General features: G+C 31.7%; 1 protein-coding gene across 1 annotated transcript in view; it reads left to right on the forward strand.

Moving 5' to 3' along the window:
- The first annotated feature begins 144 nt into the window (after positions 1-144).
- Positions 145-27,052, forward strand: part of LOC126771616 (sialin) — a 68,477-nt gene continuing 41,569 nt past the window's right edge. The window contains exons 1-4 of the mRNA XM_050491600.1: positions 145-340; positions 3,302-3,358; positions 20,535-20,698; positions 22,861-22,994. Coding sequence (XP_050347557.1) covers positions 3,319-3,358; positions 20,535-20,698; positions 22,861-22,994 — 338 coding nt within the window. The 5' untranslated portion in view covers positions 145-340; positions 3,302-3,318. The remainder of the gene's footprint in view (positions 341-3,301; positions 3,359-20,534; positions 20,699-22,860; positions 22,995-27,052) is intronic.

Here is a 27,052-nt window from a genome sequence, read left to right on the forward strand (position 1 = left end):
TCAGTATATTTATATAGAAACTAAATGTAAAATTAAACGGTATGTTGGTGCTTGTATGAATGAAACCATTATTACAAACGGAACGTAATCCATTGAAATATATTTTGGGCGATCGCCACATGAGGTCGCATTAGTCGGGTTTCTGCGCTTGCCGGTGTTGGGTGTGTGTAACTCTTGACTTGAGTTCACGTAGCTAATAATTTTAGATATTGTATTTATTAATTAAAAAGTGTAGGTTTAAATTTCTAGATTAATTTAGAAGCAAGTTTAAGCTTCTTAGTGTGTTTTAATTTACATGTTTAGTGAATTTCTAAGTTAAGTGATTTTAAATAAGTCAACGGTGAGTAGTTAGACTCCAAAAGTTATTCTAAGACTTATGGATATAATTATTATTGTATATTAATAATAGAAAATTATTATATTTTTAAAATTCCTATCAGTATATTTATTCATTAGTAGTTATTATTATGGGATTTTACTTTAATTATTTTGTATATATTTCCAGATTTACTTATGCAAAAAAATTACATTACATTACATAGGTAATATACTGTACTTATTCTTATTATGTACATTTTTAACGCCTTAATCTTATTCTAACTTGTCGGTATCTGATATGAGTAACAGTTCACTTTAGCGAGTCAATGTAAGTTTAAGGGCGGGTATCCCCCATTCAATAATAATACAGGGTTCATAGGTCGTGCATAAGTACGATAGATATGGCTTAATTTATAAAATGAAAACAGTTGCATTAATAATTATTAATATAACGGGTAATTGTCATTTTGACAGCGAACAATCTTGTATTTTTTTTTTTAAATTTTAATTACGAATAAATAAAATGACCATTGCATTTCAATACCTGAATATGTTAAACATATTTAATTATATGCAAATATATACAGAAACAACAAAGTTACATTTATATTAGTGCTATTTACGTGTTAACAGGTGACGTATTAAAAACCGATCGATATGTTTTATACATTTTAATAAGGATTTAAAGAAAGTACCTATACGAAGTTTTAATTCTTTTAGTTTCTATTCATTTCACTCAAACCCTAATGACGCATCATATATTAAAATTTTAAATACATAAAACACTATATATTTAAATGTACATATAATTCTTAAGATGTATGGATAAGAATCATTGACATCTAATAAAAAAAACTTTATTAGAAATACTTTCTTTATTTCATTGTAATTGGCGTGTGAAAATGTAAAAACGTCAAAATATACGTTATATACCTGTAAAATAATATTGTTATGATAGTAATATTTTTAAAATAAAAAAAATCGAAATAATCTAATCAATAGAAAATGGATAAAATCTAAATGCCTAATTGTTATCAGTGACAAAAAAAATAGTGAAATACTGTACACTGACAAAGTAATTATATTTCATTTTAATTTCGATAAAATATCTTAAATAGACTAATACTTAAATATGTGACATAATATTAATTTCAAAATCAAATTCTTACAGGAACTTGTCAAGTGACGAATGATTAACATAAGATTAACATAACAATTGTTGCTGGGACATTGTTCTGTGATATTCCTACGCGGGTTAAATGCAAAATGGCGGATTGATTGATTTGTTACGTCGTAAACTTAAGTTTTAACGGCCTATGTGTTACTCATTCTTTACTCAGAGCGCATTATAATCACGTGATAGTCACAGAATGAAAGTTTAACTTACTAAACTTTCATGAATACAGATAATAAAGATCTAGTTATAAAATGCTTATAATATTATGAGCATAATCTAACCTCACTTATTCTCCATCTCAAGCCAAAAAGGTAATTTGAGGTCCGATTCATCGTTCTTCTTTATTTAAGTATAATTAAATTATAGAGCAGTTTTATAAAATAAAGTGCATTGAAATTGAAATGTAGGTATATGAATACCTACGTACTTTCTACGTAAATTAAAATTATGATTAATATAATTTAATACGTACTTAGAATTATTTTTCAAAACTAAAAAGATCATTCTTAAACGACCTTGCACTTGATTTTGTCTGATCAATAAACCTTCGACAAGCACACAAAACAAGACTATTGCCGAGCCACATACGTTGACGTACCATTTAACCTTGAGTCCTACCAAAATAGATTGGCGAGTGCGAATATTGTTTAGCTACGTTTAGTAATAACTTTCTTTTTATTACCTGCCATGGATATGTATTGAATAAATGGAAAGCTTAAAATTATTAGTTCATTTTGCAGACTGTTACATTTACGTAGCTACTTATAGTTACTGACTTGGTATTGAAAAAGAGCTTGCATGTAAAATAAAACTACACGATGTGACAACTTTTTTATTTACATCTAAGGATTCTAGTTCTAAAATAGTGATATTTATTAAATACTCTTGTCTAGACCGCAAGTGTCAATAAAATATAATTATCTGATTTTAATCAATTTGCTTAAAATGGAACGCAAAGACATGCCCCGTTATTGGCGCCAAAAGAAGTTATATGTTTAACGGTGCTCGAATCGAAATGAGCATGGATTTAATATACTTGATATGAGTTCACATTGCACTTAATTTGTAAAGTCTAACATTGTTATTAAATTAATTTATATTGCTTGTTTTAATTTAACATGCAAGTGACTTTAAGCCATGTCCAACGATTTACATTAATTTTTATTTTCGATTATTTGGGTGGGTCGGTTCCTTGAACAAAGAATTATTATCAACAGCTAATGTCCGTAAAATAGCTTCTGTACGAGATTTTTTGCGCGTTAACGTCGTATATACGTTTTTTAAATAAAACTAGAATTAATTTCAATTTCGTTTAAGAAAATTAGGCTGTAATTAATATTGCTTTAGTGATATTTCTAATATGCTCAGAAAAAAAGTACTCATTACAGTTTTGAAACTTTAATGTCAAGTGTCAACTCCATTTTTAACCGATTGTATTTGAAACCAATAGTGTATATTAATGACTATATTGTAAATATAGTAAAGATAAATCAAGATTACAGGCAATCCTAATTTACGATTTTAAATTTTAAAAAGTAATTCACCAAAATGTTCTTATGAGTGTTTTAATAAAGTCATAAATACAAAACTTGCTAATAATGATGCTAATGATGTGATTAAACTATCAAATCAACTTTCTCGGCGCGCTGAAGTACTATTTAGCGACTTCTGTGTCCAATAATTTGCAATCCAAACTATTCTATATATTAATTGTGGATATATCCACAATTCTTGTACATTTATAGACGATAATCATATATATATTTTTTAGTTATTCGATGACTAATAAAGTTTTTTTTTTTTCAGGTAAATTCATTCCAATCATGGCTAAGACAGAGAAGTCCTTTCCAAGAAACTTTACAGGTAAGAAAAAATCAAGATTCATTTTATACTAAAAATGTTTGCCACCGGTTCGAACCAGATCTACATCGAAATAAAATCTGGTATGAAGCGGATTTTTTAGAATTATGAAGCTCATTAACACGTTGAATAAATCTTTATATAATAATCAATAAGTTGAGATGGTTTTTTATTATTATTTACATATATATCTACCATTTGCTTACACGGTGTAACTTACGGTTTTATCGCAGTTTTTTTATATATTATATGAGGGTAAAAAATATGTTAGGTATATAGTAGTGCGTTCCTAATCATCGTATTTCCTTTACAAGCGAACACGGTGCTAATTCAGTGCGAAAACTTTTTTCTTATACCCCAAAAAGTTGTAGTGGAACTTTTTCTCTTTAATAACTGGTTCAAATACAAAATATGAAAGGTAACGTTTTTATTTGAGGTATCATTGTTTAACAGTTATTAATTGTGTGTCATAGATAAATCCGAGCTCTATGCATCGTAAAATTTTTAACCATTACATTGTTAGAACGTATTTAACGTCGATAATGAAAGTTATAAAAAATTCTAATATAATTTGAATTGACCACGATTGTGATATATTATAACGTACATATTTTGCTATCATGATTTAAAAGATCTGCGGGTATTTTCTAATTCGTACAAAAATAAGCCGTATTTCTTTATTATTCCTCCTATTCTCAATTTAACTTGCTCGTTTAAATACAAGTAAATTGTAACGTTGTGTAACGTTAGCAAAAGCATTGAAAGTATAAAAGGCGCATTACAATAATACATTTTTTAATACAGGAATATAAGATTATTTTGAGATGAATCATAGAAATTATTATGCGAACGCAGTTGATCGTGAAAGGTCAGATATTATGTTACTTTGTTGATAAAATTTATGTTCATGTTAAAACTTCGAGAATACAACGTTTTAAGTTTGCTAAATATAATGAAAATAATTAATAATATTATCAAATAAAAAAATAAAAAAATCTGTTTTGTAACAAATTACAAAAGCTAACTTGCTAATATTTTAATAATGGGATATAAACATTTCTGGCTGTAAATTTTAAATTTAGGGTAACATCTGGCAACACAATGTAATTTTTGAAGCATCACCAACCGATGCTTATAATAAATGCTCGCTGATTTCCAACATAATAATAATAATAATGTAGCTATTTATATTTGCACAACTGTTCGCGATGCTGGTGTTCACGTTGCGGTCACGCCCGCTGTGACGTTGGTGCCTTGGCAGACGGCCATTTTGAAAATAAACGCGCCTATCTTACGCGTAATCGCATTTCCGCTTTTTAGGCACAGACTATAGATACGAGCTTTTATTAATTCAAATTTATTTCAATGTAAAGGATTTTAAACGCAGTTTTGTCTTTTTAATTCATTTTTGTATCTTTTACCCACTGTAAAGTGAAGTCTAAATGCAATACGTACATATTATATAAAATTTAAAATATGTCTACATATATTAAAGTCAAAACTAACTTTATAAAAATATAATAATATTCGCAGTTAAATATAGCAGCAAACAAAAATGTTTATTTTTAATTGGTTATAATGGCACCGAGACACGTGTCAACTTAATTATATTGTAAAATGTTTGTAAACAAATAAAAAAACTCGTTGTAGAATGAGCGAAAATGATTTTTAAATCATGCCAAGGCTGTTCAACTATCACGAATAGCGCTTGGCATTTCCTGCGTATTTTTCTTTAAAGATATGACAAAAGTCTTTACACAATGTAAATAAAATCGCATTGAGAAATTTATAAGTTACAATGATCCTTTTTTTTAAATATTCGTATTCAAAAAGTTTTAAGATTGGAAGAGGTTTTATATTGAAGTTTTGGATTTTTGAAATCACTATATAATATATACATACACACTTTCTCTTTAAGAGCCTTTGTCCAACAATGGGACATTTACAGACTCCTTATATGAAATCAAAATACTATCCTAGCAGTAATGAGATATTTAATTGTAGTATCGATTTTATGCCGTAGTTTAAACTCATTGCTAGTAAGTTGCGTTAAAAAATAAATAACAAAAAAAGGTGTAAACGAAATATTGTTCGTTGGTTCGTCTAGACTTTTTCTACTTTCTCTGCTCTGTCATAAATTGTTGACCTACATGACCTACATTTGCAAAATCATTCAAATTACTCATTAAATAAAAATAAAAAAAGATTTAAGTCTTTGCTCAGGTTAGTATTGATTTCAATACTACATAGTATTAAAAAAAAACTTGTTATTACAATATCTTTAATAGTTTTGGATGTTACGTTATCAAATGATAATATCATCAGATTTTTGATAAAAAAAGTCATTATTTTTTTAGCCAGTTTAATTTTTCATTGAGCTTCTAGGCTCGATGAGATATTTTTAATTTGGACATCGTTTAATTAAAAAAATATAGATATCTTTGAAATACACAATTTAATTTATATATAACACTAAATATAAATTTCCAAAATATTTTTCATAGGTGTTTTGTTTTTAATTCTATGTTCCTTTTATGTGAATTTTACAAAAATTTAACTTTTATTTTCTTTCAAACAATATTCTTTCCTTGTCATATTAAGCACTTCAAACGGCAACATCGACTTAAACTAATACTTGTACGATGTAAAAACCAATTCTCTCTGTAAAAATACAGCATATATGTAATTTGTTACATGTAATAATTTTGTAGTAGAAATTAAGGCTAATTATGCATTAAATGGAGAAATAATTCAAGCATTGCTTATCGACCAATCTATAAATAACACAGAAACAGTTGTGACTTAATTCTTAATTGAAATTCATTTAAAGCAGATTAAAAAATAAGATGCGAATTAAATTGAAAGCTGTCATGCTCATTATAAAATTTGATGTAACTAGGTTTTAATTATTGGGTTCATAGATAAACTTTTAATGATGACGGGTGACGGGAGAGCTGGGTCATCGATTCATCATTTTTATTCTACCAACCCGCATTGGAGCAGCGTGGTGGAATAAGCTCTAAACCTTCTCCCCAAAAAGGGAGAGGAGGCCTTAGCCCAGCAGTGGTACATTAACAGGCTGTTACTGTACTGTATATTTACTTAAATAAATGCTACAAAGAAAATATTGTTTTAAATTTTACTGTAAATTCTGGAAGTAATAAAATCTCAAAGTGGAATTTGAAGGCAACGTTTGTAAGTTTTTAAATGAAAAAAAAACTGTTATTCCATTCTTTTCTCGTGTATAGATTTATTTTATTACGTCCTTAACACTTCGAGTAAAAATATTGTATTTGAAAAACATACATAAAATATTGAATTATTTGCATACTTATATAAAATTCAAATAAAATATTTAATCTCTTTCATTAAAATGTCTTCGAATCGTCATTGTGAACATTATTCGAAACATAAATTCGTCAGTATTCCGACATTAAATGCTATTATATCTTTTAGCGTGGGCGTAACACCCACGGCGGCATATTTCACGTGATCCTTTCCAGCGTGCCTTGTAAGAGAAAGTATCGTAGAAATCGTCACTTCATATAAACTGGTTGGACTTCTAGATATCTAATTTCATTATATATGCTCCTGTTCAAACTGAAACTCAACAATCAACCCTTTAAACATATTTTTAATGTTTGTCAGTACTTGAAAATGTGTTAAATAAACATTTATGCGTTTGTTATATTAAAGGTTTATATTTGAATATTTTGCGCTGGCCCAATCGTGTTATTTCGCACATTTCCAATGTCAAGTAATCCAAACAAATGTCTTCTCCTATTTGCAAATAAACGCAGACCGGTTCCAATAATTAACATGTACAAAATAATAATGTACTGCGTTTTTGAAGTCTCTTAACTCGCTTTGATTGTCAGTTTAAAAAAGCTCGGTGGAATACTTAGAAACTAAAACTGCTATTAAGAAATCCATACTATAAAATTAAATTAAATCTTAAAAACAAATATACATAAAACTTATAGCAGAAGACGCAACGTGTTTCGCTTCGCAGTACACAGTAGTACTGGTAGTAGGGCTTTGTGCAAGCTCGTCTGGGTAGGTACCACCCACTCATCAGATATGCTACCGCAAAACAGCAATACTTGATATTGTTGTGTTCCGGTTTGAAGGGTGAGTGAGCCAGTGTAATTACAGGCACAAGGGACATAAAATCTTAGTTCCCAAGGTTGGTGGCGCATTGGCTATAAGCGATGGTTGACATTTCTTACAATGCCAATGTCTAAGGGCGTTTGGTGACCACTTACCATCAGGTGGCCCATATGCTCGTCCACCTTCCTATTTTATAAAAAAAAAAAAGTATTGTAATTTAAGACTATTGACTTGATGAGCTTGAATTTCTTTTGATCGATATTTCGGAATCAATTTGATAATTTTACGTTTCTATTTTCAAACGACTAGATAATTTTAGAATAAAATGAACTCGGATGCGGTTAGGAAGCTTGTACAGACGATTCCAACTAATGTTGGACACGTACGGAAAGCTGTTAAGCATGTCAACAGCTAGAATACTGAACCGTTAAGTGTGCTCAGCGCATTACTCGAGTATGGGCAGAGTGCATGTTAATGAAATAGTAAATTGCACAACCGTGAGAAGTGTTTTCACAGTGGGATTATCAATTGAGAAAATCATTGATATGTAGCATTCATGTCTAATTGAATTAATTGTTATTACGAAATATGTTCCATTGGAGTTCCTATTAACCATTGGTTAGTTATTTTGGGCTTTGTACAGACGGACGGACTTTGGACGGGCTAGCCGTCGAGCTGGCTACCACCCATTCATCATTTATTCTGTCACTGAATACTTATTGCTATGTTTCGGTTTGAATGTTGCTTAAGCCAGCGTAAATTGGAAAGATTAATATTACAGTGCCAATGTCTGGGAGGTGACCGCTTTTAGGTGATCCATTTGCAAGTGCACCTACCGATTTTAATCGGTTAAAGTAATTATCGATTAACGCTCGCTAATCCTGAGCCAGAATATGACATTAATTCTTCTGCGGGACTTTGATGTTGTAAATACATAATTAGTAATCCTTAAAGTGCTAATGTCTTGTAATGACTTATCCCATCAGGTCATCATTAGCTTATCTTGTTTCCTAATTAAAAAAAAAAAGTGAAAGTAAGATGAATAAATTCGATCAGTGTCAATTAATAGCCAAATTTAGTTGCCTGTCATTCACACATTGTATCGATATTCTTGTCAAACGACCGTTTAGACTTGATATTGACCGATTAGATTAGCTCACACGCGGATTACAATGTGGGTCACGTGTTTGATTTTTTCTATTGACATCTGTTTTGATATTTAATTTATTTTTTACGCGTGGTTGATTTAGAATTTTTTCGATTGATGACGTGATGTCTTGATACTTTTAAGATTCCATTGTTTTTGTATTTTTTTTTAATTTTGTTTATTTCAATATTTATAGACAACTAGTTTCCGGACACCGGAGAAGAGTGTTGTTGATCTCGTGTTTGAGATATGAAAAATACTTTCTCGGGGAGCTTGCTTTAGCCAAAATTTCATCGAAATCGGTTCAGTGGTTTTGCCGTAAATACTTAAAAAACAGACAGTGTTACTTTCGTATTTATAATATTAGTATAGATTTATGTATGAAACTTTTAACCCTATATACCTATATAGGGTTAAAAGCTAATAAGGCTTTTAAGTCTTTGTTCTTCGATCATACAATTTCTCATTTGATTAATATTTTATAACCACATATAACAAAATCAAAATATATACTCGAGTAGGCGCCTTTGAGTCGTCATTTATTTGAGTTTTATTTATTTATATAAAAATTATATTAAATATCTTACTTTCGTTTTCTTTTCTTTTAATTATACAGATCATAGATACATGTAGATCCTCATTATAATTTAGATTGTAATGTTATAAAGATTTTTTTTTTAAATTATAATTATATACGATTGTTTTTGTTCAGCTATTAATTATACATATGTGTTTGATTATGTATACGTTATATTTATTTACTTGTATGCGCTGTTTCTATGTAGCATTGACGTAATATGTTGTACATCGAAACCAATAGTTTTAAATAACATGTAATGACTTGCATTACATAAATAAATTCAATTATTATTTACCTCTGGAAGGAAATAAGGAAAAAACAGTAAATAGTGCCGGGTTTTATGAGTTTTATCGTATCAATTGAGGCTTCTATATACCCTTTAATTAATAAAAGTTGATTTTTGTTAAAATTTTTGCATTACATTACAATTGAAGCTTTTGTAAAAATCCATTTATTATATTATCGATCGACGTAGATTAATGTAAATCAAGTAGAATGTGATATTTAATAGCTCATACATGTCATAACGTGATTTAAGAATAATACTATTATTATTGATTGACGTTGTTCTATTAGGGAGAGGGTAAGTGCCGTGCCGCAGCACGGTGCCGGGACTCGGCAGCGGCGCCGTGCCGTTACATGGTGGTCGGTACCTAACCGAAGTCATATGTCCACGCAATTAGTTAAACAATACCGTGTTGCCTTCTTCCGTATGTCAAATCACTAATGACAGAAAGAGTTACATAATTACCTTACTTCTAAACGTTGTTTTTAAAGCTTAAATTCAAACGGGAGATCGATAACAATAAATCAGAAGATTACAAAGATTGGTCCCTAAATATTCCGTTATCAAATAGTAAAAACTAAACACGTATCGTGTCGTGGTCGCGGTACCATTCATCACCACCCTTCCTTCAGTATGGATCACACATTCCAAGCTTCTGTTATAAATTCCAAGATCCAGTTCTGGTAATGTGAGCCATGAGGGATCATCATTTGTTGATTTTTGATTGAAACATTCAAAAAGTATCGTCCGGTGAAGAGGAATTGAAGAAACCACAGACGGCAAACGGTGTCGATATTTTTATGTAATAATTTCATGTTATGATGTTAGGTGTGGTTCCGTATTAAATCGTTCAGGATACGCATTAACGATTTCATTTCACGACCTTAGTTTATTGATAAATACGAACGAGTTTCTCTTATCTGTTACCGTTGATGTATAATTAAATTTGTCTTAAATGTGGCAATCCTAAAACTTTCGGTGTTGCAAGAATATTATCGAAACGTTTTAATTTGGTAATACTTTTTGGAATTGCGAATATTGGCTGAATATATATATTTTAATTGTCCATAAATAGTTACAAAATATGTATGTTCTATAAAATAAAATAAAATATGCTCTTTAAAAACGAGAAACAGTTGGAGTGATAATTATGCATTAACTACTACTTCTAATTGTATTCTATATTCTCTCACTCTCATAATCCACTGGGTCGGTGAATCTGACACGATCGGATTGAGTTCAGGACCAACGGCTTTACGTTCGTTCTGAGGCACGAGAGTGTAAACAATTCCAACTTCAGACTGGGTCTGAGGTATGAACTCAGGACTTTGGGATCTGCGGCCTTATTTCTAGCCACTATAACAACGAGGCAGTAGTTTTCATCTATATATATGTCGCGGATTCAAATCGATTGCCATCTAAATGGCCACCAATGTCGTTCAACATGTAGATTTTATTATATCAGTCAGTGTGCACATCCGACGCTGGCGCTGTCCTGAGAAAAAGAGACCAAGAGACCAAGTGTGACACTCGACAAATGATCATGATGATGACGCACTACTGACTGATACACTATTATATTTTATATTTCCAAATTCCATCAGTCGGCTGCATAATAAATAATTCCCCGCCCCGTCTTATATTTTCACAACTTGACGTCTGACAACTGACCAACCTATATGACAGTGACAGTGACATGACATAGTAGACCCGCTTTAATTTATTATCTCTGACATATATAACAAGATGTATTTAATTTTATTTAAACTACTATTAATTTACAAACAATTGTGTTAGTTGGATTATATATGTATGGTTAGCAATTAGCAAACATTTAGAAAGACTTAATCGCGATATAACAACAGTGTTATCTAATAGATACATACAAATTTACGTGTTACAAACTTATATAGTACTTTATTTCAACGGTACAATATTCAATTTATCTAAACGTCAGGGAAATAAAACGAAGGAGAAGTCGCCATCGGCACCTAGTTCAACTTCCGGAGTTACATTTGCCGAGGCAAAGGTTAACAACCGCTTGTAATATGTGTTACCTGATAGAATAGGAAGTTTATAATAATATCTTTACCTATTATATAGCTAGGACTTTACATGACCTTATGTTACTTGGCTTTTATTTAATTCTACCCAACATAAATGAAAAAATCACAGTATTAAATCTAAAAGGCATTTTCTACAGACGATATTCAGTGCATAATTTCAATATTGACTTGTATCCAGTTTATGAAACGATGATAAATGACAGCTTTAATAATCTGACTAAATACTGAACGCTCATTGGTCGCCTATTGAATCATTGAAAGATGATAAAAAATGTGGTTAAAGTTATAGTTGCAGAAATTTTGCATAGACGTTGTCAAAGGCACAGAAAAGTAAAAGTAAGTAAGTAAGTAAAAAGTAAGGCAAGAAAAAGAAATATACGTTACCTAATCCCCCTTTCACCCTTAAATGCTAAAACAATAATAATAATAATAATTTACTGTGAAAAACATAGCCTTACAAATAAAACTACAATTTCTATATTAAAAGGTAAAAAAGTATAAATTATACTATAAAACAATGTACGTTGATTTGTGATAGGCTAATTGTAAATATTACTATATTATAATAGAATTCTATAAAATGACGATACAAATGTGCTGAATTAGGTACCTCGAATATAAGTAGTATTTTGATTTAAATATATCATTTAAAAGAGTTATTGTGCTATAAGCCAGTATAAGCCTGCAATCTATTAATGACTAAATACAAGGCTGTAACATTGGACATGAGGTTGTCCTATCGTGATGTTGTGATAGCTATTATTCTTGGAAATACTACCGGAAGATAAGTACAAACGTTCTTTTATATGTAGGCGTGTTGTCGTGATTTATGATGGTCACCACATATATACATATAGTATGAGAAAACCGTATGCAATGCATGCGGAAACCAATGGAATAATAAATTGTTTCATTGAAAACTATTAGTCATATAATCCTGGGTAACCATATAAGATACTGAATATCATGGTAATGTTCTCTGGGATAAACGAAATGTAGTTATGATTTAAAAGCAACTTGCATTTATTTTGTACTAGTTTCCACTGACGTCTTCTACGACATATGAGGGGTCATAGGTACACTATGTCCTTTACTGTATACCTGACAACGTATGTGCAGAGTTTTATGATGATTTGTGCAATGAAAATAAACTGTGCAAGTGGCTTTGGCCGCGTAAAATTCAACTTATGACCATAGGAGTACATACATACTCGTAGGTACGAATGCACGCGCACGCGGATAAAGCAGCTTGATTTATAAATACCATTATTTGAGGCTGAAATCTTAATATTTCTGAAATAATATATATATATACTTCAATAATTATGTAAGTAAGTGTTTCTTTGTTATCGATATGAACTCTAAAACGGCAAAAGAGATTTTAATAATTCTTTCTTGATTAGAAAGCTACTTTATCCAGAAGTAAATAATTACAGAGTTTATTGATTACAAAAAAAACAAATTTTATCTTTATAATAGGTTAAAATAACTTTCAACTTCCTTTTCCGTTTTGTCAGCTAGAAACATCTTAACATTTGGCATCCAAGTCTGAACAATGTTGTAACTTGTAAGTTTGCGCTACATTTGTTTACAGTTATGTAATATTGCTAAGAATTCCTCTGCATTGTTCATTACAAAGTTGTGAGCTAGGAGTGCCAACTTTATAATTAAAAAAGTTATAAATATTATATTCGTTTCAATCGCGACCTATGACACTTTTGCTGTACGTTTAAACTTACGTAGCGTGCTGTGTGTTATATATTTTTATAAGATTATTTTATTAAAATAAAAACTTTTTGCATACAATTTTTTTGGTTAAATCATTGACAGCAAAATTCAACTAATAAATGTTTGATGAAAAAGTGAAATCAAAATATATTTTTATATTGATTTACTTCCTGTTGATATAAAACCTGAATTATGTATAAGGTTACGGGAAATTTAAGAGCACGGCAACCCTATACCCACCCAGCAGCTGGTGCACAAACTAATGAACCCTGTGTTCATGACGAATAGCTGTAATCACTGAGTAGTCTTCATACACTTTACGTTAATTTAAAGTTTAATTTTAAAGAACTTAACCTTATATGTTGTTAAAATAAGATTATGATAATGGTTATTAGAACTGGAGTAGCTAATGATGATTAATGCTAATAGCTAAGAGTGCTGTGTTTCGACTCTGCTGTATAACTGACCTAGCTCATTTTGCCAAACAATATTGTACGTGAAATTTAAATTGTTAATTTGTTCATTGTGTTGCAATAAAAAAGTTTCCTTCTTAATATATGGATATTCAAAAAATACATTAAATTAAAAACATTTACATATTTCGATAGACTAGCAACCCTAACCTTACAACTAATACACTGACAAATGGAATCGTGATGTAAATAATTATAGATAAACCTAATCGCTGAGTACAAGCAGACGATTGTGCTATTTATTTTATTTTTAAGAGATTACTTTTTTATTCATAATCAAATATCAGAAATAAATGTAAATGAAATACGTTTAAAAATGGCGCTTACCATTCATGATAGTCGTTTAATATTATTTATCCAAAATTAGTTCAGTTTGTTTGGCACATAGTAGCAATTAACATATTATTTACTTTGTAAATACATTGCCCCCATCAAAGTTCAAGGGATTAAAGAAATTCAAGCACATGGCAACCCTATCCATGACCCACCCTACAGCTGGCACGCACACATCGAAAACAATTCGTAATGCACGCGTAATCTTTAAACAGCTTGTGTGTGTATTTTAAGAGGGATTGCGTTCGTTATTTTGTAATTGTAAGAGTGTATGACATTCAGATTGTTTAGCGCTGAAACGCTTTTTTAAAGCACATTACGTAATGATACTAGTATAAAAATATTGATTAATTAATTGGATGCAATAAATTGTTGAAATTTTGCTCTAAATGTACATGTTGTTAGTAAGTGTTATTAAGTATTAACTTCAATTATCCCTATCTTTCGTAAAGTAAAGTTGCTTTACGAAAATACAAAAAAAAATACGATTAAATTTATAATTTTTAATCTACCAATCATCTTGTAACTAAGACTCGGAGATAAATTTAATTGAAAAATGCTAGAAATTATATTTTCATTCCCTTGTACCCTTGCTTATCGCCCCATCCATATATTTATTAATATATACATTATAGTCAATAGTTTCTATACTTCCAAGTAGTTCCGATTACGATATCCATTTAACAGAACTGGAATATTTACTATCCTTTTTTAATCGTGAGGGATAGAAGAGATAGCAATACTTTGTTTTGCCGACACAAATTAATTGATCGTATACAACACGGCCGGCAGCGGTGTTTAATTCGCGAGTACCGTCGCGCTGAGAAGACAGCTGCTTTAAATATATATCTGCAGTTACGTGTGTAACGGTATTCGTGTACGCGGTATAAATAACGTATTACACTTTCGTTTTCATTACATTCCCTGCATTTTACGTTTCGTTAATAAATTCAACGTTATTTTCATGTTTTTTTTAATCAAAAATTTCGTTTTTTTTCTGTTAATTTTTTATTGTATTAGGTAGGTGGACGGACAAATGAGCCACCTGCTAGTAAGTGGTCACCACTGCCCAGACAGTGACGTTGTACGAAATATTTCCCATTCCGTACATTGTCAACGCGCCACCAACTTTGGGAACTAAGATGTTATGTCCCCTGTGTCCGTGCTTACACTGGGACACTCGCACAAAGCCCTACTATCAAGTAAGCTAGATAATTTGAGAATAAGTAAATACAGACAGACTACCTAGTATTTTCTAAGTAGAGATTATTATTATAGTCAATTTCGAATTTCACAATCGTGTTCTGCGGGTGAGTTTCGCAGAATGCTGTGCAGATCAAGGTATTGTATACCATTGGTTCAGATTTGTCACGTGTCACTGAGGAGACAGTACTGTTATCTCACTTCCTTTTGCATTGCGGTTAATGTACGATACGATTCGATATATATGACGGCGGCAGCAGTGGCTGAGCGATAGAGCTCAGCTAAGTCTTCTTCTAAATTCGGTGGTACGGGGTCCATCACGATATTGTATCAATAATAACTTAATGTAGGTATAACAAGGATTTATCGTTACAGATCACAATACACAAGTTTAATTAGGTACTAAATAGGTAAACCGACAGTTTCGCCTTGGAGGTATGGACTGGTCGGTTTCTCAAACGCAACCATCCATTTCTCGAATGCAAGTGTTTTTATAAACAGTCACCCCACTCCCCAACACGACTCTGTCCACGTGACTTCAACGACGAAAGAAGTCACCGCGTTTACCCGTTACTACTATAGTCAATTCAGCTACTTCTAATTAAAAATATTGTTTTTCCACGACATATAATAACAAGTTCGTTCAGTAAATAAAAAAAATGGTATTCTATCTATAATCTTACATAACCTTATATCATCTAAATATACAGTTTGACGAGATAATTTTTATTGTGTAACATTAATTGCCAAAAATCATGATGAGCTTATAAAATGAAACCGGATAATATATTAATAAACAATATAATATACAGAGTATTATATAGGTGAGGAGGACTTCTAACCACTTCTAATTCCCACTAATTTATATATGTTATTACTAGTGTGTGTTACCCGCGGTGTGTGTAGGGGGGGGGAAGGTGTTAAGTACCATACGTAATTTTCTGTACCCGTTCAACGTGTATGATCAATTGACTAATTACACGTGAAAGCGTAATTGAAAAAACTCTTAGGCCTCTGCCTCGAATCTCGCGGGCAGCGGGGCGGCGGCGGCGGCGGCGCGGGAGCGGCAGGATCTTACGCGTATAATCAAATGGACCGGCCCTCGAATACAGCGGTGCAGGAGCGGCGCGGGGGCGGGCAACGAGCGGTGCACTCCAGTCAAGCGGTGACCGCCCGCGTTGCGCGTCTGCATTGTAGGTATAGTGTTGTACATTTTTTTTGTGACGTATCAAAATGTCTTCGGACGTGCAAGAGCTAATTATTTCGGCAATCTTTGAGAGGACACCCATATGGAACAGCAAAGATGTGAACCATAAAAATAGAAGAATAATTAACCAATTATTAGTCGTAGAATTTGTCGGGATTTTGTCTCTGTTCTTCATAATTTCGATAAAACTCGCCATTTATTTTCCTTGCCCTATAGTAGGGATCCACTTCTTCTTTTGCCCACAATAAATCGAGCGTTAGGAATAAATTTGAATCAAAAAGATGTCGCCGTTTTTCAGACATTTCGTTCGCGAATAAAAACAAATATCTCGACAACACAACCACGAACACAACACTACACCGCTATAGTGCCGCGCGATCTGCCCGCTAGTTTGGAGAACAGGTATGCGTTGCCCGCCCCGCTGCCGCGCCGCCGCCGCCGCCGCCCCGCTGCCCGCAAAATTCGAGGCAGAGGCCTTAGGATATAAACATATTTAAAAATGTTAAAAATATGACGAATTAAATTAAAGAAGAAATTATTAATATCGAACGAAGTGGATTCGATGCTTCCCGACTTATTTCCGTTGCTTACGATCTTGTTTTTGCATGGGAGCCAATTTTTTTTTCCGACTTGTCCGTTCGATGACGCTAATCATTACAATGTTGTTCGACCTTGGCGTGCAGATTTACAGCATCCGTTAATGCTGATTTGAATAACGGCTGATCATAGACTGCATTAAATGATTTAATCGAAACTATTATATACTAAGACGTTGTTTTTTTTTTTAATTATAATTATGTAAAGATCCTTTTACAAACAGCTTCAAAAAGTAAAATTATTTGTACCATTTTTTATTGGCTCTGTGTAAGCTCGTTTCAAGTTTTCACAAATAGTTTTGAATTGTAATTTAAAAAGAGAGTATTATTAAATGTAAAGCCACTGGTTTAGAATGTAAATTCTGTAGTATGCAGTACCAGGCGAGAGAACTCAGTATTAAGAACTCTTTCGGTAGAATAAATCCGAAACGATAATACGCAATTCATTTTTTTTTATTTTAAATAACAATTTAAATAAATAAAAGGGTCTTTTGTACTTGTTAAAGATTCTAGTACCCGGGTATATATTTTAATTTGTAGCAAATACATGTTATAGCAAAAAAAGAAAAATCTAATTTATATACAAAATTTAATCCAAATCGTAAAGCCGTTTCTGAGATACATTAAATAATTTTATATAATAATGTATAAAACGATTACTCATTTAATCTTATAAGGTTTATTATTTAAAATAAATATTATACCTTACAACCTGTATATAATGCAACAGATACTAAATGCACACTTCATTATAATCTATTTATTTTATCGAATAATAATAATAATAATATGAATATTTTTTATTTTATATAAGCCTTAAACTAATTATCACGCATGACGATAAAGAAATAACTTATAAATGGCAGAAAATAGTATGGATATCAAAACCATTTAAATTTATATTTTTATTTTTGATTAAACTTACTATTAAGATGATGAATGAATAAATTACTATTAATTATGTATTGTAAATAATCTGTTCGTGTTTTGGCTTTGTTTCATTAATTAGATCACGCAAATAAATAAAATAAAAGACCTAATATAATGGTATTTTTATTTCCAGTAAAAAATCAATATCGAGTCTGCTCACGGCAGCAGTTTATTTAACTATATTTAAATATTTGTTTATTTTCATGAGTTTTACTTGGGAAATATTAATGTAAAATAATACCTGAAAAACATATTTTTATTTACATGGGAAACGAACTGACATGGCCTAGTGGTAATATCAGGGAATCTTAGATAAGATTGTAGGTTCAACCCCGGGTAGCCAAGAAATGTTCATGTACTTAATTACTGTTTATCCCGTATATAAACCCGTGGTCGGTGTGTATGCAGGTTTCATTGGAGCAGCCTGGTGTATAAAGCTCTAAGCCAAAATGAAACGAGGCCTTAACGCATTTGTTGGACATTTACAGGCTTTAAATTTACTTTGAAGCGAACACAAACCACATTGCTAGTTAAATCGTCGCGACCATTTTATTATGCAACCGAACTTACATACATATTAATGTCATATTTACATGTGATCACATCTGATTCTAGATACAACGACCTCGTCTTATTAATTGTCATTTTATTAATGTTGGCTTTAATATTATTATTAGCAGGACAACAGCTGATTGTTGCCTATTCGCATATCGAAATAATAAAAAAAAAATTGTTATTTAAAATGAAATAACATTCTAAATATGAAATTTAAACAACAATTGATAAAGTAACAGCCTGTGAATATCCCAATGCTGGGCTAAGGCCTCCACCACGCTGCTCCAATGCGGGTTTGTGGAATACACATGTGGCAGAATTTCAGTGAAATTAGTCACGTGCAGGTTTCCTCACGAAGTTTTCCTTCACCGTATAGAACGAGATGAATTATAATCACAAATTAAGCACATGAAAATTCGGTGGTGCTTGCTCGGTGGTGGGTTTGAACCCACGATCATCGATTAAGATTTACGCGTTCCTACCACTGGGCCATCTCAGCTTTGTTTAATATTATGTTATTAAAATGTAAAATGACCCAGTGTAACTACAGACACAAGAGACATAACATTAGTTCTCAAGGTTGGTGGTGTAAGGAATGGTTAATATTTGTTACAGCGTCAATGTCTGATCGATGGTGACCTCATCTAGTGGCCCATTTGCCCGTCCGTCAACCAATTTTATATAAAACCGAATAGCTAATAATAATAGTGTTATTTTACAAAATTGCGACTTAGGCATTATTTTACGTCGTAATTCACAGCTGATAAACACATTGATGCGTCAAATGCATGCAGTCTCATGCATGCATGAGTTTACAAAACAAAAGAACTTGACAGTTAAAACTCTTCCTGTTGACATTTTGCGTGCGAAATTCTTTTTCCTTGATTTAAAATCAATGAGTATAATACTAGAACTTTCGATCAGTAATTCACAATTTTCGGCGCTAATTTTCCAAACGCTATCAACCAATTTGTGTGTCGTCACTCTCTGACGTTTACCAAGACGTATTCTCGATCGAGAACCCATATTTTGTTTATCGCATCTGCGGCAGATGTAGGTAAGTCGATACTTCGCTTTGTCAGTTCTCTGGGCTATATAGGTTTGCGACACAGCTTATGTGGTCTCAATAATTGTATGTTAGAAAAATATAGCCTGTAGGTAGGTAGCCCAAGGGTTATGCTAAGGCCTAAACCCATCCAGTCAAACCTCAATGTCAAAGTACCTAGGGCCCTAAGTACACAGTGTGTATTAAACTGTTTTTCTGGCAATGTTTGTAACGATTCTATTCAGGGAAAAATTCGCCACAGATACTCATATGGGCAGTTCGTATTTGTATAACTATTAACATTGTCTGTCGCTGGCTTGACCACATGAAATTGACGTCATTGATAACAAAAGTATACACTACAAATTTGGTCGTTGTTATTGAGTATTGTATTTACGAAATAGTCTTCTTTTGCCGTCTTTAAATTTTGAACGCCAGTGTCATTCTAACGTAATTTTGTTTGTACATAACTTTAGTAATTCATTAAATAACATACCATTGTTAGACAATAGATAACGTTTTCGCCAACAAGATATATCAATTTGATGTATGGAATGCTATTACTAACATTAGATAATTTCGGTAACATAGATATCTGAGGTTCGTTGAGGCTCGTTTATTTTTAAGAAAATTAATATATTAATAAAAATTATCAATCATATGAACTAAACTCAAGTGCGAATTGTCTGAGGTAAATATTATAAAAGGCAGGTTAAGCGCTGCAAAAAATAAAAAATGTAAATACAAATGTTGTGTACTTGAAAACTTTAGTACTCCTTAACTTTGTTGTGATAATTTATGCAATGAATTAACGTCAAATAGTCAATAGGACTAGAATAAACCAATAAAAAACTATATAAATTAATTAGAATATTTAATTTGTTAAGTTATTTGAATTTTACTTAAGTTTTTCTTTGCAGGTTGCCTAACATGCGTCCAAGTGCTGAACATTATGGTGCTCCTCGGGTTCATGCTGAACTACGCTCTCCGCGTGAACTTGACCATCGCCATCGTCGAAATGATCTTCGACGCGAAAGACAACCACACCATCACCAACCTAACAGATTCTTTCAATGTCACACAGGTATAATTTTATCCAATCATAATCATATACCTTCTGATATATAGATCCTGGTTTCGAATCCTAGGTCGAGTTAATAAAAACTCAACAATTACACCTGCGTCCCTCGAAGGTGATGTTTGTGATTTCTCGTCCGTCTCTGTCTTATTGTCCGCCGTGGCCGAAGTTCGGTCTAGAGAATATTACAATTATCTGAACTTCTTTGGAAAAACGTGTAATTGTAATTTAATGCAATTATGCCACATGAAACAATGCCATATTACTAATTATCCTTTTTGTACAAGAATGATATGATAATCTCGTGTCTTTAATATTTTAAGGTTGTTTCAACTATAGTATAATAAAGACATTTATTAGGAATAATTTAATTTATGAGTCAGGCATTAATCAGTAAATCCACGTCTTAATTTCTTATCAAGTTATTAAGAATGTTATAAAGTGATCAACGCTAACTAGAATTATCTCAGTTAAATTGTTTTATGAGCGTTTTTTACAACTTAAAATTGGACTTAAGTACTTTTGTAAATGTATAGGCAGATACTGTTACATGATTTGGTATCCTAAAGGTCAAACCTATATGATCTTAACCTTTCGTTTATTTTCCTCAAAATTATTGCAGCTTGTTAAGTTTGAATGTCAACATCAATGCTGACCTTGTTTTTAACAATTTTAACGATGAACCGAAACATCTAGACGATCAGGGAAAAATCTACTAACTAATTGTCACTTTATCGCAATCGAATCGAAACTGAATCGTTGCCATTTATCCATTTTCCTTTTATTTAATTTAATTTGCGACTATTGGCATAAAAGTTAACAATTCAGTTTAGTTTTGACACAACGGTATATGTTAATATCGTATTGATTCGGTTCCGATTCGAATAAATATCAAATTTGAATTGGAATAGGCATGATGACTGATTTTGGAATAACCTTCTATAATGTAGGTACACGTCTAGTATTACTGAAAATAATTTGATTTCATTAATAAACTAACTGTTTATGCAAAAAAAAAGCATTTTAATTTACTTATTTTGAATTTTGAATGGCGCTTGCACATGACGTCACGCCTCAATAAACGACAGTAAACGTTGTATTATGTCTATACTCAACGAAGAAAGAAACACAGAAAATATTGCTAATTTCCTAAGGTTAAAAATGAATTCCAAAGTTTACAAGTGGTGTGCGGTCCCTCTGTGTAAAAGTACATTCGAATGCCAACCAGATCGAAGAACAATCTACAGAAGCAGAACGACCATATATAAGTAAGCAACGAAAGATGATGGTTCGTTAAGAAGGTGAAAAGCAATTAAAATAAAGTATGGTTACAGAACATTTTGAAGAAATTGCAAATTGAGGCAGAGATTCATAAAGATTTATTATATATTTATGATATATTTAGATTTATAGAAGTATTCGTAAATATGTAAATTCACAATTTCAGTACTAGTGGAGCTAAATGAAATATTGTCTTAAAAGTAAACACAACAACTGTTCAAGAGAAACGGTTATAGCTACAGAGGCGTGACGTCATTCGCTCTGATTGGTGTTTCAAATAAAATGGCCGATCGCAGAATTTTATACTTTTATTTTATTAAAAATCTTATTAATCTCAATGTGTATATTAAAATGGGATAATTTTTTCGAATCCTTTTAAAATAGTTTCTTCTCTAAAATCATTTATTTTTTAATTCTTCAATACTGTCATCATGCCTATTGAATGGAGAACGCATCGTAATCGTTATGAATTAGTAGAATTTTTCCCAGTAGTACATCAGTTGTAAAATTCGAAGAAATTAATAATTATTTCGATTCATGAAGTTGTATTCTAAACTCGCGCTTGATTTTTTTTTTTAAATTGAATGCGATCTTATGGTGTCCTAGTGTTAAATTTGCAAACAAATTAATTAAGTCGTATGTAATAAATTAACAATTAATATATTAAACAAGTAATACGTAATAGAATTCAAGGTATGACTTATACGAAAATGTTAGATAAGAAAACAACTTTTGAATATAAATTACGAAATAAATTTTACTATCGTAACATTAAGTGTAGCTTGATGAGAACAGCAATAATTTCTTTGACAATATATTTGCATTATAATAAATAGATCCTTTTTTGAAATTAAAATGAATGATGCAATTTTTTATTTCCTTATCAGCACCCAGAGCACATAGAACAGACTCGCTACCACTGGGACACGAAACAGAAGAATCTTCTCCTAGGCTGCTTCTTTTGGGGATACGTGCTCACAGAAGTTCCGGGCGGTAGACTAGCGGAGGTCATAGGAGCACGGTAAGCGGCCCTTACTAATCTATAAACAAGAACGAATATACACAATATTCTGATTCTATATATAATATTACAAGCTAATCGTGTCCCGGCTTCGCACGAGTAGATATGAATAAAAATTAATTTTCGATAGGATTTGCGTAAAATACTTACCAAGTGCCTACATAGGGGAAGGAGTACCTGTGAGTAATTTTAATCGGGCGGATACTTTAAGGGAACTTATATACATGTATATATTATAATTGCTACTATTTGATGATCTTGCAATACATACATAGGTACAAATATATTTCTTGATGTATGATGTACCATATTTAATTCATTTCAAGTAATAGTTTCTTTTTTAATATAATAAATGGGGTGTTCAAGAAAATTAAGATTAATTTCGTTTCGAAGAAATCGTAATTTTTTTTAAATTATATACCTCAAATTTTAAAACATAAACAATAACTGTAAAATTACTTTCTGTAATAAACAATAGTTTGTATATTTGAATGTCTGTAAGTAAAGCTCTTATGTTCTTAGAAATAAAGATCATTCTGCCGTGAAATGATATTAATTGATGATGACAGCCTTATCCGGCACGTCGAAGATTCCTTTTCGAAGAATTAAGTTCTTATGAATCATTACGGGGCGCTGACCGAAGGTCTTATTGAAAAGGATGTTAATTTATCTTAAAAAAAAAAATCGATTATAATTTCGAATCAGTTTTTTTTCCAACAACGTATTTTGAAAATGGAACGAAATATTTTTAAATCTCGATTGATGGAAGAACTCATTGATTGGCCCGAGATTAGCGCGTTTAAATAAAGTTAAGGCTTGAAGAGGGAGCAAATTCTACCCTTCCGGTATACAACCTTTCAAAATATAGATATAGCATTTTAAGAATGTGTGATGCAAATTGATACAGTATATGTGATTATATATATACCTGCATATAAATAAAAAAATCTTTATGATCGATTTTTGGGTAACGGTCACGTCAAAAAATATATATTTAAACGGGACCTATGTGCTATTTGGCACGTTACACTGCCAACTTCCCCTCTAAATAATGTCAAATTCGTGGTTCGATCAAGGAACCTCGGGACTGCAGCTTGAACAACGATGAACTTATTCATATTAATTAAACACGTAGAAGGTGAGGGTGTGACGTTTGCTCAAAGTAAGCATATTAGTAATTGCATATAAGCATTTCAGATAGTTTTAATTAAACCTGAGTGTGTGTTGTTAGCTAGAACTCATCCACAAACATGTGATGAAATAATTGATGATTCCTCGTCGAACTTTCTAGAATCATAATAGATGGGTCGTTTGGGTCAACTATATGTGATGTATGTGTTTATGGTACTCGCCTATTTGCTAATATTATACAATAATAGCTGTTGCTAAGTATTAATCAGTTTGTATTATATTTGCGGACGCCATTTAAATAAAAATGACGACTATCTTGTATCTGCGTGTGGTTTTTCCTCATACAAATTAGTTTATTTTGCGGTTTGGATTGCCATACTATATTAGTAATAAGGCTTATGTTAAGGTTCAAACTCAAATTCGAAATTTGAATTTTTCTTTCTTCTAAAAAGAAAAACTTTTAATTTAAAAAAATAATAATAAAATACTATAACTATAATATAATTTTAGTCATAATTTTGAATATATTACAATATTTAGTAAATACTAGAATATATTTTCACCGGGCCCGGAATACTCAAAAATTCAACTCGGTCTCATATATAACATGGAACTTGTTTAAAATTCTGTAGTAAGCTTCGACCCGGTGTACAGGTGAAGTTGATATAAATCCACGCGGACAAGGCCTCGTGTATAAGATGGCAAGGCTTCACAGGATTTCTGTGTCAGTTATTTTATCGTACTTCAATAGCGTCAGCTGTCTGAATCGGGGTCCGCGGAGGCGGGAGGGGGTTTTATGACTAACTCGAATGAGTAAGCCGCATCGGATGATTTTAAAATGTTTATCTTTTATGATTATGTTTTGCGATTTTAATTGTTACTTTTTGTTATATTTCCTTTACGTTTTTATCTCTATATGACAAAAAGTTAAGGTCAATGCAAAGACTGTTTGAATTAGGAGTAGTACACTGTTTGTCTTATTTTAATATATATAAAGCGATAGTGTATCATGTAGCTTTGATTTTATTTTCAGTAGTATAATATTTTTTTAACAGTATTGGGGCTATGTGCGAGCTAATCTGAGGAACACCTAACTTGTATTAATGCGCCCAGCTTGAAGCTAGAGTGAGCCAGTGTAATTAGAGACTTAACATCTTAGTTAATTTCTACATACATTGACGGATTACAAATACCGTATTTATTCTTTCAATCCTGGTGTCACGTCGGGGCGACACAGTAAAGCAAAGCAATAAAGTGAAGCGTAAGCGATCCCGTGACGTTCTCCTTTTTTTTTTGAATAGGAAGGCGGACGAGCATATGGGCTACCTGATGGTAAGTGGTCACCAACGCCCTTAGACATTAGCATTGTAAGAAATGTTAACCATCGCTTACATCACTAATGCGCCACCAACCTTGGGAACTAAGACGTTATATCCCTTGTGCACGTAATTATACTGGCTCATTCACCCTTCAAACCGGAACACAAGTACTGTTGTTTTGCGGAAGAGATGGAGTTGATAACGCTAGTCTTTTGGTTCAATATAGTCAAACTCACTGCATGTGGAGGAAACCACCACAAGACGAAGGTACCACGAACTATCAGAGGATCTGGAGATACGTATAGCAAACGATAGGCTTTTTTTGTACAAATTTTAATTTTAACATATTATCGTTACATTTTTATCACATGTAATGTTTGTATTTAAATATTTCACAGTTGAGTTTTTATTGGTAATGAACATAACATTTACTCGGTCAATTTAGGTTTGTCAATTTGTTTTTGTCATATTTCCATATTAATGAATAATTAACCGCAAAAACCGTTTATTGAATATACTGTTGCGATTGAAAATGTACATATATATTTATATAATTTAATTCTGTTATACAATATACTCGTATTTATAAAATTCGTGTATCAAAATATCCTGATAACATCGCCATCTCTTTCTCATTTATGGAGTTAGAAAGGATATTTGCTAGTTGCAGTCCTGTCAAATTAGTTGAGCTCGTTTATGACCGAATCGGTACCAATTACAATGAAAGAAGTAATATTTTCCTTTACGCATTATATATTTATTTATTTTATTTTTATTTTGAATAAATTGTACATAAACGATATATTCGAAAGTAACTTAAGTAAATAGTATAATACTGTGTCGTAGTTACTTAATACATTTCCAAAGAAAGCAGATTATAATGTGCAGTTCAGTTTAGTAGCGATAATCTAAAATTCTAATTCATGTAATATCTACTTTTTAATCATGTGGAACGTTCTAGATAGAGTTAGGGTTGCCAAACTAAATTAATAATAATAACTACCTACTCATACAATAATAAAAAAAAGACATATATATTTTAAGTATTATAAAAAAAACAATTTACTGCCGTGTTATGTGTAATAAGAACGGAACACGCGCGTATTATGTCCGTTTTTTGTTGAACCAAACGGCACATAGAAAGTGAAATGAATGGAACTAACTATTATAAATACAATAACGAGAGCAGAAAAAGCCGAGATGGCCCAGTGGTAAGAACGCGTGAATCTTAACCGATGATCGTGGGTTTAAGCCCGGGCAAGCACCACTGACTTTTCATGTGCTTAATTTGTAATTATAATTCATCTCGTGCTTTACGGTGAAGGAAAACATCGTGAGGAAACCTGCATGTGTCTAATTTCACTGAAATTCTGCCACATGTGTATTCCACCAACCCGCACTGGAGCAGCGTGGTGGAATAAGCTCCAAACCTTCTCCTCAAAAAAAAGGGAGAGGAGGCCTTAGCCCAGCAGTGGGACATTTACAGGCTGTTACTGTTACTGTACTGTGAGCAGAAAAACATCATTCATATTGAATCATTATTTTATATGATTTATTACTTTAATTTGACACAACAATTGAAAGTGGTTGCGCAAAAAAAAAAAGATT

This window comes from Nymphalis io, chromosome 11 (genome assembly GCF_905147045.1).
Source record: "Nymphalis io chromosome 11, ilAglIoxx1.1, whole genome shotgun sequence".
NCBI lineage: Eukaryota > Metazoa > Arthropoda > Insecta > Lepidoptera > Nymphalidae > Nymphalis > Nymphalis io.